The following is a 12,990-nucleotide window of genomic DNA, read 5'->3' as shown; positions in this document are numbered from 1 at the left end:
ACTGGAAACTGAATCATTAAACCAGAGAGAGGATAATGGGCTAGTGAGCCTGTTATCTAGGAGACAGAGGCGAGTGTTTGGGCTTTTAGGTTTGTTTGTTTGGTGTTAGGAGGATGCTGAAGGAGAGGTCTGAGTTCCCAGAGAACTGTGACTAGAGTATCAGAATCAGCACTATTGATTAAACAGTGTTAAACAAATCCTCCTCCCTCCATTTGGGTGTCAGGTGACAGTTATGTCATGTGATTACCTACACATGGCTGCTGCATGTTTGAGAAGTAGGAAGGAGTTAGGCAGCAAGGTAAACAGGGAAGAGCCTCCCATGAGTGTGGCCTATTTTCAAACACGAGCAAGGAAAAAGAGACACCTTCTAGGAAAGAATTAGGGCGTTTCAGGGAATAAATACCCAACCATCTGACTAGAATTTGTGATTGGTGACTAAATCAAGATCATGAGGGTGAAAGGTAGAAATGTGTTACATACAAGAGACAGATGGAAGTTGCACGTTAGTGACCAGGGTTGGGCCAGTCAGCCACTGTGCTTTTCCTTCAGGAGTATCTTCTCAGTATATTGTAAATTGAGTTTTCAAAATGCAAATGATTTATTGCCCATTTTTTAATCCTTAGCTTGCCTACCCATGCAGTGGTTAAGATGGTTAGAGATTACATTTATATACAGTAGCTTTCCTGTGTACCCTCTAACACTAAAACAAAATAGCCTAACCTGTTTCTTGATAAAACTTTTTCCCATGTGGTAGCATTGTCTTAGCCAGAGAATGCTGGTACACACCTTTAATACCTGCACTAGGGAGGCAGAGGGAGGTAGATCTCTAAATTGAGGCTAGCCTGGTCTACAGAGTGAGTTCCAGGACAGCCAGGGCTACACACAAAAAAAAATCCTATTTTGAAAAACCAAAAAAGAAAAAGGATTCCCCCACCCCCCAAAGAAAGGATATTATTGATCATTTTGGTTCTCTGAGATGAAAAAAATTACATGGTTAAAAAAATTCAGTCTTTTCAAATTATCTTTATATAGATAAACTTGTCACTCCAAAATGTAAATATAATAGCTTACATATACAATAAGGATTTTATATATGAAAATGTAAAAAGTCATAATTATGATAAATATATTGCAAAGTGCTGAAGTTTAGAAATTCTCATAACACTTTTTTTCTCATTTCCTGCTTAAGCCATAGTTTCTCAGATATCTGAGTAACCAGCCTCGATGTAAGGATGACTTTTGTAATCTGTCCTTGTGGGTTTTGTGGTTTTCACATCTGCCCCAGATTTTGTGTAGGTTATACAGAAAGCACTTGTTGAGTGTCTGCTGTTGTACAGCACTGTATGAGGGATACAGTGCCTGCAGCCAGGCTGTGTGCCAAACACACACATAGCAGTGGGACATTCTCAGCTTCACACTCTGAGTAGGCAGCTCTTGCCTCTGTTAATAGTTCTGTTGAATATAAACTTAGTATGAATGAAAGTAAACATATGTCTTACGAATGAAAGAAATTTACTTTGCAATTTGTCTACTATAAATAATTGTTACTAATTTGAAGCCTCTATACCCATTTTGAAGATTTTTTTGTTACTTCCTTTGTTCCAATTAGCTTTGTAAAAGTGATGCTGCTGCCTTAGCATAAAGAGATGAAATAGAATACATATCTTTTTTGTTAGCATTAGGACAGAAGATAGTTAATATACTTGAAAATTAACAGGTAGATAAACAAGATAAAATTATTAAAACATGAAAAATGTTCCTGAATTCTGGCAAGTGCCCAATTTCAAGGGTTCTGTGGATTTTATGTTTGTTTTGGTTTGGTTTCATTTGTTTGTGGTTCCCATATTCTAAGTGCAGACTGTAGTTATGGTAATGTTTAAGCATTTAAAACTCACCCAGATTCAGAAAATTAAACAGAGGCTTCTATGAAGTCACTGGGTGGATGAGTATAGCAATGAAAGTTTGGTGGGTGGGGGTATTTACAGTGTCCTGTGGTATTTAGCGATATACTTGCCCAGGGATTACTATTAATGTGTGAGAAACAGAAAAAGAACACCCCCCCCCCATTAAAGTAAAAATGCATTTTCTTTTGGAAAGAACCACTTTATTTTCCTCCTTTTTCTTTTTCCTTTCCTTTTTCTTTTTTATTTTCTCTTTTCTGTTTTTGTTTTTGTTTTTGTTTTTCTTTTCTTTTTCTTTTAAAGATATTTGGGCTATAGGGTGTATATTTGCAGAACTACTAACGTCAGAACCAATATTTCACTGTCGACAAGAGGACATCAAAACTAGTAATCCTTATCACCATGACCAGCTGGACAGAATATTCAATGTAATGGGATTCCCTGCAGGTACTCACTCGCTTTGTTGTTTGCTCTCGATCACTGTTGTCTGCTGTCTTCTTTGGAAAGGTTGTGGTTTTGGCTTATGAAAGCTTATATTACATGATTCTTTATTTTTATGACTTTGATTTTTTTCAGAGAATCACAGAAATAGCAAAATGTATAGAATTCAAATATCAACATTAAAATACTTAGGAATTTTCTGAATTCAATGACATTTTTGTTTGTTTTCTTTTTGGTTTGCTGTTTTGTTTTGTTGTTTGGTATTTGAAATGATGAGATCTTGCAATAGCTGGGTTAACTTGAGGCCTTTTGTTCCTGCCAGTGTAAACTAAAACAAGTAGCAGAAGTTTTTTTTTTCTGGCAGCACATGTCATAGCTGCCACTTGAATGCAGAGGCTGAGGCTCGGTTAGGTAGAGCGCTGTGCAGAGCCACGTCTTGTGGAGGAGCAGCACTTCTGCTCCCTCATTTGTCAGTCAGCCAGGATGTGAGCGAAAAATTACAGGCATGGATTTTACAGCAGAGAGAAGATGTATGGGTATTCACCTCTTTTGGAGTTAACCTCTCTCCTGCTGTATCCCAGGTCCTAGTTGTAGCATAGACCAGTGATTCACCAGCCTCAGAAACTGCCCAGGGGTCCAGAATAGTGAAAGTAAAGAAAGCCTCTCACGATGGTGGTCAGTCAAGCATGTGACTGACACTGAGTCCTGTTGGGACTGTTTCTTGGGTCACCACAGCTTAAGACGGGTAGAGTCCCACCTTTCCTTGTAGGATTTTGAATTATCAGCAAATGCAGAACAACTACACAGACTCCCCTTCTCCAGAATGACCCAGTATTTTTGGGAAGACCTTACTGGGATAAGAATGTCATTTACTTATTACATGCTACTGTCTTGAATAAAATATAATGACAAGGAGCTGGGTGTGGTGACTACACCTTTAATTTCAGCTTTAATTTTCAGAGGCAGCAACAGATGTGTTTCAGTGAGTTCAAGCCAGCCTGGTATGTATAGCAAGTTCCAGGACAGTCAGAATAACATAATAGAGAGACCTGTCTCGAAAAAATAAATAGATAGATAGATAGATAGATAGATAGATAGATAGATAGATACCTGTCTCAAAAAAAATAGATGATAGATAGATAGATAGATAGATAGATAGATAGATAGGCAGGCAGGCAGGCAGGCAGGCAGGCAGGCAGGCAGATAGATAGACATTGCTTCTTGCTCTCTTAAGCATTTACATTGCTTAGATGTTTTTAAAAGTAGACATGGTTTGAGTGGCTAAAGGAAATACTTCTTCCTTCTTAGATCCAAGTTCATTCACTATTTCTGAGGCCCGTGGGAAGGAGACATGGCAGGGATTGGAAGCAATGAGGACCACAGTCATGGATGATGCTCGGCATGGGTTTAATAGTTCAGATGCCTCAGTTAATGAGAAGCAGAAAAGCAAACAAGAGCCAGCGAGGATCCATAATAGACACTTGAATCGTAGACAGGGCTTGTGCTCTGCTTAAGAAAGGTCAGTGTGGCTGTGGAACATTAAAGACGCAGAGTGGGCTCACTGAAGTCAGTGAACAGCTACATAGACCATTACCACAGCCGTAAAGACACAATAAGGATGAAAAAGAATAAACAAATATATATAACTTTTAAAAAGAAGTATATAATTGAGGGAAAACTAAATGGTTACCTTAAGGTTTTTAGCCTGAAACACTGGCAAAGCAGAGAAACTGGTGCAAATAAGTAGTTGAGGAGAAAATGCCATTTTAAAATTGAAGTCTTATATTTAGTTTACACTGGTTGTTTTCTGTGGAAGATAGATGGCCAGAGCTCTCAGCTACAGGTACAGTGCTGTGCACCTAGCAGACCCTTGGTGACACCTCTGACAGCTTCAGAGGGGCAGCTGCTAGTATGTCCACAGTGCTTCTGCTGCCCGACTACCTGGAGCAGTTGTTCTTGTCTCCATCGCTCATGTGGCATTGAGCAGTAATACTAGAAGTAGCCAAGATAGCAGGATCCGCGCTGTGTCCCACCATTTGGCGTGAGAATGTCAGGAGGAGCCTTAGGAAGTGAAAGGAAGGCTACTTGCCATCCAGAGAAGTGTGTGGAGCCAGTCAGGGAAAGGATCCTAGATTTCTCAGTTAAAAAGACTGCTTGCTGACAGAACCAAGACATTTGATGAATGAGGAAAAATAAGTGGGTTTACTAATATAAATAGGACTATATAAAAACAAATTATTTACTTGTGATTTTTTTCCTTGTAGTGATAGAACAGGTAGTGGCAAGTTATAGTGCAACAGAGTAGCAGGGTGGGCTGACACGTGATTAGGTGTCCAGCCACAGGCCACAGGGTGAGTTATAGTGCAACAGAGTAGCAGGGCGGGCTGACAAGGGATTAGGTGTCCAGCCACAGGCCACAGGGTGAGTTATAGTGCAACAGAGTAGCAGGGCGGGCTGACAAGGGATTAGGTGTCCAGCCACAGGCCACAGGGTGAGTTATAGTGCAACAGAGTAGCAGGGCGGGCTGACAAGGGATTAGGTGTCCAGCCACAGGCCACAGGGTGAGTTATAGTGCAACAGAGTAGCAGGGCGGGCTGACACGTGATTAGGTGTCCAGCCACAGGCCACAGGGTGAGATATAGTGCAACAGAGTAGCAGGGCGGGCTGACAAGGGATTAGGTGTCCAGCCACAGGCCACAGGGTGAGTTATAGTGCAACAGAGTAGCAGGGCGGGCTGACAAGGGATTAGGTGTCCAGCCACAGGCCACAGGGTGAGTTATAGTGCAACAGAGTAGCAGGGCGGGCTGACACGTGATTAGGTGTCCAGCCACAGGCCACAGGGTGAGATATAGTGCAACAGAGTAGCAGGGCGGGCTGACACGTGATTAGGTGTCCAGCCACAGGCCACAGGGTGAGTTATAGTGCGACAGAGTAGCAGGGTGGGCTGACACGTGATTAGGTGTCCAGCCACAGGCCACAGGGTGTAGCTGCAGCTCAAGCACTCATATGAGTGAGAGCCAGGTCTTAGAAAGCTCTCAAAATGTGTTAGCATTCTTGAGACTAGGAGCCTAGGCAACATAAACATTTATCAATGTATTTCACAGATAAAGATTGGGAAGATATAAAAAAGATGCCCGAACATTCAACATTAATGAAAGATTTCAGAAGAAATACGTAAGTTGGAAAGAAAATGGACCCTTTGTGATTTTAACTTTTCCAGAATAGTCACAATAAAATTAAATGTTCAGCATGCCACAGCACTCGTTTAAGGTTACTGAAGAGTTTTATTTACTTATAAATACTGTTTGATGTTATTTCTCATTTTATAAGATAATAAATTAGCAGAGAGGTGGCTCTTGTTAGCAGCTGATGAAGGAAAATCATCTCATTTCTTTCCATATTTACTACCTTCTGGAAGCCAGATATTAGGGAGAAGTGGGAAGCCAAAGGGGAAAAAAAAACAAAACCAAAAAACAAAAAACCAAACCTTGCTTATGGCTACTTATGTGCCCATTTAAAGTATATACAATTGAAAGCAAGTTTTAATTAGAAAAGAATGAACAATGTTTCACTTTAGGCCAGGGGTAGGCAGAGCTCAGTACTTACACAGGACAAGTTAATGCCAACCTTTGACACAAATGTTATTTAAAATAATTCATGTGGGGAAAATACCCCCAGGATGTGTTGATAAAGCTGTCTTGAATTTCATCATGAGTACCCACTCAGGAGTGGCCAGTGGCCAGTGGGCTGGGGATGTGAGTGCCCACTCAGGAGTGACTGTGGGACTGGGGGCGTGGCTCCGTAGGTTGAGTCCTTGTTAGCATTCATGAAGCCCTGGGTGTGATTCCCCAGCACCTCGAAAACCCCCACTGGGGTTGGCAGTGCATGCCTGCAATCTTAACAAGTAGCATTAAATATTCAAGGTCCTGCTCAGCTCTGTAATATGTTTAAGATCAGCCTGGGATACGTGACACCCTGTCTCAAGAGAAAAAAAAAACCAACAAGTCATTATTATACCTGAGTGTGGTGGTATGTACCTGTAATCCCAGCTTTCGACGGGGAGGCAGGAACGTCAGAAGTATGTGTAGCTATAATCAGAACAGTGTGCGTGGGAAGCTATCAGCCAATGTAAGATTCAGCTTTGATCTAACGTGAATGTTTCCTGGTGTTTCTCTTTCAGGTATACCAATTGCAGCCTTATCAAGTATATGGAAAAGCATAAAGTTAAACCTGATAGTAAAGCATTCCACTTGGTGAGTAAACCTGAGGCAACAGTGCTTGGAATCCTTGCATCTCTCAGAGGAGTTCCTAAAAGCTACAAAAAGTACCAAGAGAAAGTTACAAAAAGTAACTCGAGAAGTTACAAAAAGTACCAAGAGGAAGCGTTCCTGCCACTCGGAAACCACATCTACCTTGTTTTCTTTCCATTTTAGTTCTTTTTGTGCATTTCTGGGAATAAAATATAAATAAAGCCTCGTTCACACTATGTAGTCACCCTAATAATACGACGCCCAGTTTATACTATCATATATTTAAAGATGGTATGTAAAATTTTAGCTCCCAAGTTACCTCATAAACTTGAGTTTTGAAAACTCTTTGCTGACACTGTTACTCCTGTTCTGGAGAGCTGGCACGTGGTCACGTAAACAGAGCAGGCTAGACTGCAAGCTGAGTGTAACCACCGTTGGTCACTTGGTTTATAATTGTCCATTGTGAAGGGTACAAGTGAAAATGCTACTGGGATTGTGTCTCGCAGAAGGGCTGTAATATATCCAAGGAGGGCTAGGAAAGCATGCATTTTACTTGGCCTAAGAGTCTTTTAAAATGTCTTAGTGGGGAATTCTTTGACTTTGAAGAGGCCACACTTTCCTTCAAAGCTGCTAAACTACTGGGCAGTGAGCTCTTCTGACCCTGCTTATGTGTTCTCTTTCTCTCTACTGTTTCTGCTTCTCTGCCATCCTCTGGCTGTTATCATATTTTGCAAGGCTGCACTTAACTTGCCATGTTACCACATTGTATATAATATATGCTAATGATTTATTTAAATGTTTTTGCAACAGGGCTCAAATTGGGAAATTAAATTGGATCCTTCATGATCTAAGACTTATTGATCCTAACAAAATAAAAACTGGTTAAAAGGCATTATTGGGATTGCCATGACTGTCCCACGGGCCCATGCCTTCCTTGCAATCTGAGACCAGCAGAACCCAAGAGATCATTTGTCTTAGTTAGGATTTTACTGCTGTGAACAGATACCATGACCAAGGCTATTCTTATAAGGACAACATTTAATTGGGGCTGGCTTACAGGTTCAGAGGTTCATTCCATTATCATCAAGGCGGGAACATTGGCAGCATCCAGGCAGGCATGGTGCAGGAGCAGCTGAGAGTTTGCTAGCTAGGAGGCTTCTAGGCAGCTAGGATGAGGGTTTTAAAACTCACACCCATAGTGACACACTTATTGCAGCAAGGCCTAATAGTGCCACTCTCTGAGCCAAAAATATTCAAACCATGACACCATCCTTTGTAGCTTGTTTGTTGATTACTAAAAATTGTTTCTTTTAATTCTGGGCTTTAACCACAGGACCTCATGTGTGCCTTGTGCGTACTTAACTTTCAGGCTGTACTCTAGCTCTGTCTGATTTTATTGAAAGTGTTGGTATCTTAAATGAGTCCTACTATGCCTGCATTTTAAAGATATTCGTATGGCCTTTTATCCTCTATGAGTCATCACCCCTTGAATCTCTGTGTTTATTAGTTTATTACTTTTCAAACCAATCCCAGTCCAGCAACACAGACACCAACTGGGAACTTGTAGGAAACATAAGCCCTTACATTCCTGTTCACATCTATCTGTCAGACTCTGGACACAGGGCTCAGCTCTCTCTCAAGCTACAGGAGCAGGGCTCAGCTCTCTCTCAGGCTGCAGGAGCAGGGCTCAGCTCTCTCTCAAGCTGCAGGAGCAGGGCTCAGCTCTCAGCCTTGCAGCAATTGTGCTGCACTCTGAAGTCTGCAGATAGAGCAGGAGGCCATTGTTCAGGTGTCTCTTACATCACATTAGAAGTAAACATTCCTGGAGAGCAGTGGTGGCACAGACCTTTAATTCCAGCACTTGGGAGGGAGGCAGATGGATCTCTGAGTTCCAGGACAGCCAGGGCTGATACACCCTGTCTTGTGGGAGGTGGGGGAGAGAAGAAACAAACATTGCAGATAGCATTTGACTTAAAGGTGCTGCATTTTCACACTAGTATGGCATCTCTGGATGTGGCAGGAATGATCTCAGTGTAGAACCATCACAGTTGCTTACCAGGTACTCATTTAATACTAAAAACAAGCTATAGTAATTGGTAGTGTTTTTTATTCTCCATCTGGAGAGATATGGTTATAAAGAGGTGAACTAACCTGCCCAGTACCCTCAACTAATAAATTCTGAGTCAGGGTTTGGAGTAGCACCAATGTTTCTGTAGGAGCATGCCCTGATATTTCTGACTTGTGATTTCAGCTTCAGAAGTTGCTCACTATGGACCCAATAAAGCGAATTACCTCAGAGCAGGCCATGCAGGACCCCTACTTCCTAGAAGACCCACTTCCCACGTCAGAGTAAGTGGCAGATGTGCTGGCTTCCTGTGCGCTGGCATCTTTAAGTTTGCTTCCTCTTCTTGCCATGCCCCTGAGGGACTTGAGGAAATGGAGCTTTTCTACTTTAATGTCTTTCTGGTTTTGTGGTTAAGAGGCATTGCTGAAATGAATTAATTTCAGTAGTAATCAATCCATTTACTCAGTGATGGTTCATTGTGCTGTGGCTCCTTCTACTTGCCACATTTTGTACGATTTTGTAGGGCTGCCTGCAGCCAAGGGTCCTGATACTTTTGGAGTAGCAGTCCTAGATGAGTTTGACTTCTCTTTATCGTCTTTTGTTTTCACTGTGGAAGAGCAGATAGAACACTGCCAACAGTGATAGCTGTTTTTGATGCACAAATGAAAGAGCTGTTCTATTGGACGATTATTGATTAGATTACACCGTGAAGGACCTTCAGATCACCTACTGCAGTGTCATTGCTTAAAGAATTCTTTGCATCAGACTCACATGAAAGATGCTTACATCTCTGTAATTATGGAGACACAGTCCTGAATTCTTAGAGACTGACAGTGAGTCACCTAAATGAAGCACTGGAAATACCAGGCAGCACATGAGACAGCTTTTTTTCTTTCCTTTCTTTGTTTTGTTTTGTTTTTTGTGAATAGTGTTTTCGCCGGTTGTCAGATCCCTTATCCCAAACGAGAATTTTTAACAGAAGAAGAGCCTGATGAGAAAGGAGACAAAGTAAGTATTAAAGTACAGTTGGCAATGCCTTTCTCATGTCCTTTGGGGCCTCTGGGATGCAGCCAGCTTTTGTTCTCCTCCTGAGTTGAACTGTGTTTTCTGTTTAACCAATTGAGAAGAACCAGCAGCAGCAGCAGGGCAATAACCACACTAATGGAACTGGCCATCCAGGGAACCAGGACAGCGGCCACGCACAGGGCCCCCCCTTGAAAAAAGTGAGAGTTGTCCCTCCTACCACTACCTCAGGTGGACTCATCATGACCTCCGACTATCAGGTACTGCAAGTGTCTCCTACTGACCTGCTGTTCTGGGGTTTCTAAAGGATCTGTTGCAAAGTATGGTCTACAGTAGCGTTGGTGTTCCTGGAAAGATTCATCGGCATGGAATATTACAGGTATGGAAGTCTGCAGATACAGACAAGTAGAAAGGGATCAGCTTTCAGAACAGAGTTGGAGTAGAAAGCGCAAGTTTAACCCTCCGGTAACTTGAGACCTGTGGCGTTTTATAGCATTTCTGCTGGGGTTGAGAGACAATGCAGCAGGTAAGGTACCTCCACCAGGAGCATTCAGACTCCAGCACCCATGTAAGTGCTTGGAGGCTTGGTGGCCCATCTCTACCCTATTGGTCCAATCATTTCACAGGCAAAGACAGGATCCTAGTCAAGTCTGTTAGCTTTAGGTTCAATTGAGAGACCAAGTGGGGAGCAGTCAACATCACCCTCTGGCCTACACATGTAAAGTGAAGCAAAAACACTTGGCTTCAGTGTTCTCATCTATAAAATGAAATTGGTGAGTCAGCTTAAACATGTGTGCCTTAAACTTAGCCAGTGGCTGCTTTTGTTTGAGCACTGTAGAAGAATGATCAAGGCCACAGGCTCTCACATCCCACTTGCTTCTGTTCAGCCTTGAATAAGAGACCTAGATGTTCTCTGTGTCTTAAGTGTGGGAAGGGAGGTAAAACAGAAATTGCTTGCAGATGACATCGTCATTAGCAGAGTAGAAACAGTGACCAGAAGGTGCAGCTATGGGAAGACTGAATGGCTGTGTGTCTGAACATGGCGGCCTGCCTGTGCAAGCCCTGCACAGACAGTACTGGGGAGTTTTATTTTGTTCTTACCTTCATTGATACTCTTGCTGTCATTCACAGAGCAGTAAGTTCCCTTACATGGTGGAATGCAGCTCATGAAGGATGTATGTGTTTGTATATGTGTTTATATGTGTGGGCACACACGCATGTGGATGTAAGAGTGCGGTGTGCATGTGTTTGTTTGTGTACAGACCCTGAGTTGATATCAGGTGTCTTCCTTGAATTATTTCTTTATTCTTTCCCTCATTTACTAAGGCAGTGTCTTACACTGCACCCAGAGCGTGCAGATGTCAGCTAGTCTAGCCAGCCAGCTTCCCCTGAAGATTTTGTTTCTTCCTCCCAAGTGCTGGGATTACAGAGAGCCACCATATCTGCCAGCTTTTATATGGACTCTGGATATACAAACTTGAGTGCCTCATGTTCATGTAGCAAGATATGGTCAAAATTCACCAGCATGTAAATTATTATCTTTTATGTCCTAATTCTTACCTTCCTAAAAAGAAGCTAATGTTGCAAGACGGGAGCTTTGTTTGCTTTTGTTCTGTTTTGCTTTGTATGGGGCAGTTGTGGGTGGTTTTGTTGCTGTTTATTTATTTTTATAATTTTAATTCTAAAGCTAGTGCCTTGCCGAAACTTTTACATCTTTGCTTCCTTGGAACAAGACTTCCCTTCCTTGATGGTGTGGGGCCAAGCTACCTGGAGAAGACCCTGAATTATGTTTTTTTCCTCATCTTTCCAGCGTTCCAATCCACATGCTGCTTATCCCAACCCTGGACCAAGCACATCACAGCCCCAGAGCAGCATGGGATACTCAGCTACCTCCCAGCAGCCTCCACAGTACTCACATCAGACACATCGGTACTGAGCTGTGCTGGAGTCTGTCAGTGCACTGTTGCTCATGCTGCAGGACTGGCTGCAGGACCCTTCGGGAACCTGGTGTGGGCCATGCGAATGTACTGTACAACCACATCTTCACAATGTCCAGTAGCCGAGTTCCACCAGTTGTCACAGATTGAGGTGGTAGCTTCCAGGTTGTACCTAAGTTTGGAGTTAGACTTGAAATGAAAGTGCTAGCACAGTTGTGTTGTGGGTTTGCTACTTCCATAGTTTACTTGACATGGTTCAGACTGACCAAGCATAGTTTTCAGTGACAGTCTGTAGCAGTTGAAGCTGTGAAATGTGCTAGGGCAAGCATTTGTCCTCATGTGTGGTGACTTTCAGTGTAACAGCGTTATCTGACCAATAGTACACACAGACGCAAGGTTTAACTGGTACTTGAAACACAGATTATGTTAACAAAATAACCAAGACTTAAAGATTATTTTGGTACACCTTTCTTTTTAGTGTCTTATCAGTGGGTTGATTCATCTTCTACATAAATCAGTGTTTTATGACCAAGAATATTGCTTGGATTGTTTTGAAAGTACAGAAGAACCACATAGTTTCTACTGACAGGTTTCAGAACTCCCAAAGATTAATTTCCAACTTAGAGATTTGTTTTTATTTTCAACCTATGACTTGACTGGTCTTAAAGCTGCTATTTGATAGTAATTAAATATGTTGTCATTGATATAAGCCTGTTGGTTCAGCAAACTGAAATGATTGTCGCAGACAGTGTTTTCTTTTCCTCGTTGGTGTTGCTGATTTGTGAGCATGCTTTCTGATTACAAAAGCATGAGAGGCGACCTCCGTGAGGCACGGCGTCAGTCCGCACTCTTCTGTCCTGATTTGAAGCTGCCTAGTGTAGTGCTATTACAATTTTGTTCAGTTAACTTTCTTTTTAAAAGGTTGTTCGCACATTCTTAGGGTGCAAAGGAGAGGGAGTAGGAGAGCCTTAGAACTTTGAGGGGAAAATAAAAAGCTATAACATACAACGTACTGTATCAAACTATTTTACATGAATGACACAAGTATTCTGAATAAAAAAATTGAACATTGTTAAAAGCAAGGTGTTATGTAATAAATTTATTTTTCATAAATCAATGTATGGTGTCAGCTATATTTTTTAAACTCACCAAGGGTCTTTTGTTGTAAAACGTGTCTCTGAGTAACTCTTCCCAGTGACTTATTGGTGACGTCTGTGTTCTAGAGTGATGGCTTAAGCTGAGGTGTGGACTCTGGTCAGCTCTCTAGTTCTGTAGCACAGGGGACAGGTAGCTCTGTAGTCAGCCCGGTTCCACTCATTATCCTTGGTTCCTCCTTTTTAGAGCCGACATTTTTTTTTTTCTCTCAAAATCTG

At 42.0% G+C, this 12,990-nt stretch overlaps 1 protein-coding gene across 3 annotated transcripts in view; it reads left to right on the top strand.

Moving 5' to 3' along the window:
* The window catches only part of Cdk8 (cyclin dependent kinase 8), a 70,738-nt gene extending 58,004 nt beyond the window's left edge, over window positions 1–12,734 (top strand). Inside the window, exons 7-13 of one of the 3 annotated variants that reach the window (XM_076923409.1) lie at window positions 2,205–2,348; window positions 5,447–5,516; window positions 6,523–6,595; window positions 8,844–8,941; window positions 9,587–9,665; window positions 9,785–9,940; window positions 11,491–12,734. In XM_076923409.1, coding sequence (XP_076779524.1) covers window positions 2,205–2,348; window positions 5,447–5,516; window positions 6,523–6,595; window positions 8,844–8,941; window positions 9,587–9,665; window positions 9,785–9,940; window positions 11,491–11,616 — 746 coding nt within the window. In that variant the 3' untranslated portion in view covers window positions 11,617–12,734. Of the gene's footprint in view, window positions 1–2,204; window positions 2,349–5,446; window positions 5,517–6,522; window positions 6,596–8,843; window positions 8,942–9,586; window positions 9,666–9,781; window positions 9,941–11,490 lie in introns of all 3 variants that reach the window. The other 2 variants (XM_076923408.1, XM_076923410.1) reach the window with 2 other exon arrangements.
* The last annotated feature ends 256 nt before the right edge of the window (window positions 12,735–12,990 follow it).

This window comes from Arvicanthis niloticus, chromosome 24 (genome assembly GCF_011762505.2).
Source record: "Arvicanthis niloticus isolate mArvNil1 chromosome 24, mArvNil1.pat.X, whole genome shotgun sequence".
Lineage (NCBI taxonomy): Eukaryota > Metazoa > Chordata > Mammalia > Rodentia > Muridae > Arvicanthis > Arvicanthis niloticus.
Note: the sequence above shows the minus strand (reverse complement) of the source record. Positions and strands in the feature narration are given on the sequence as shown.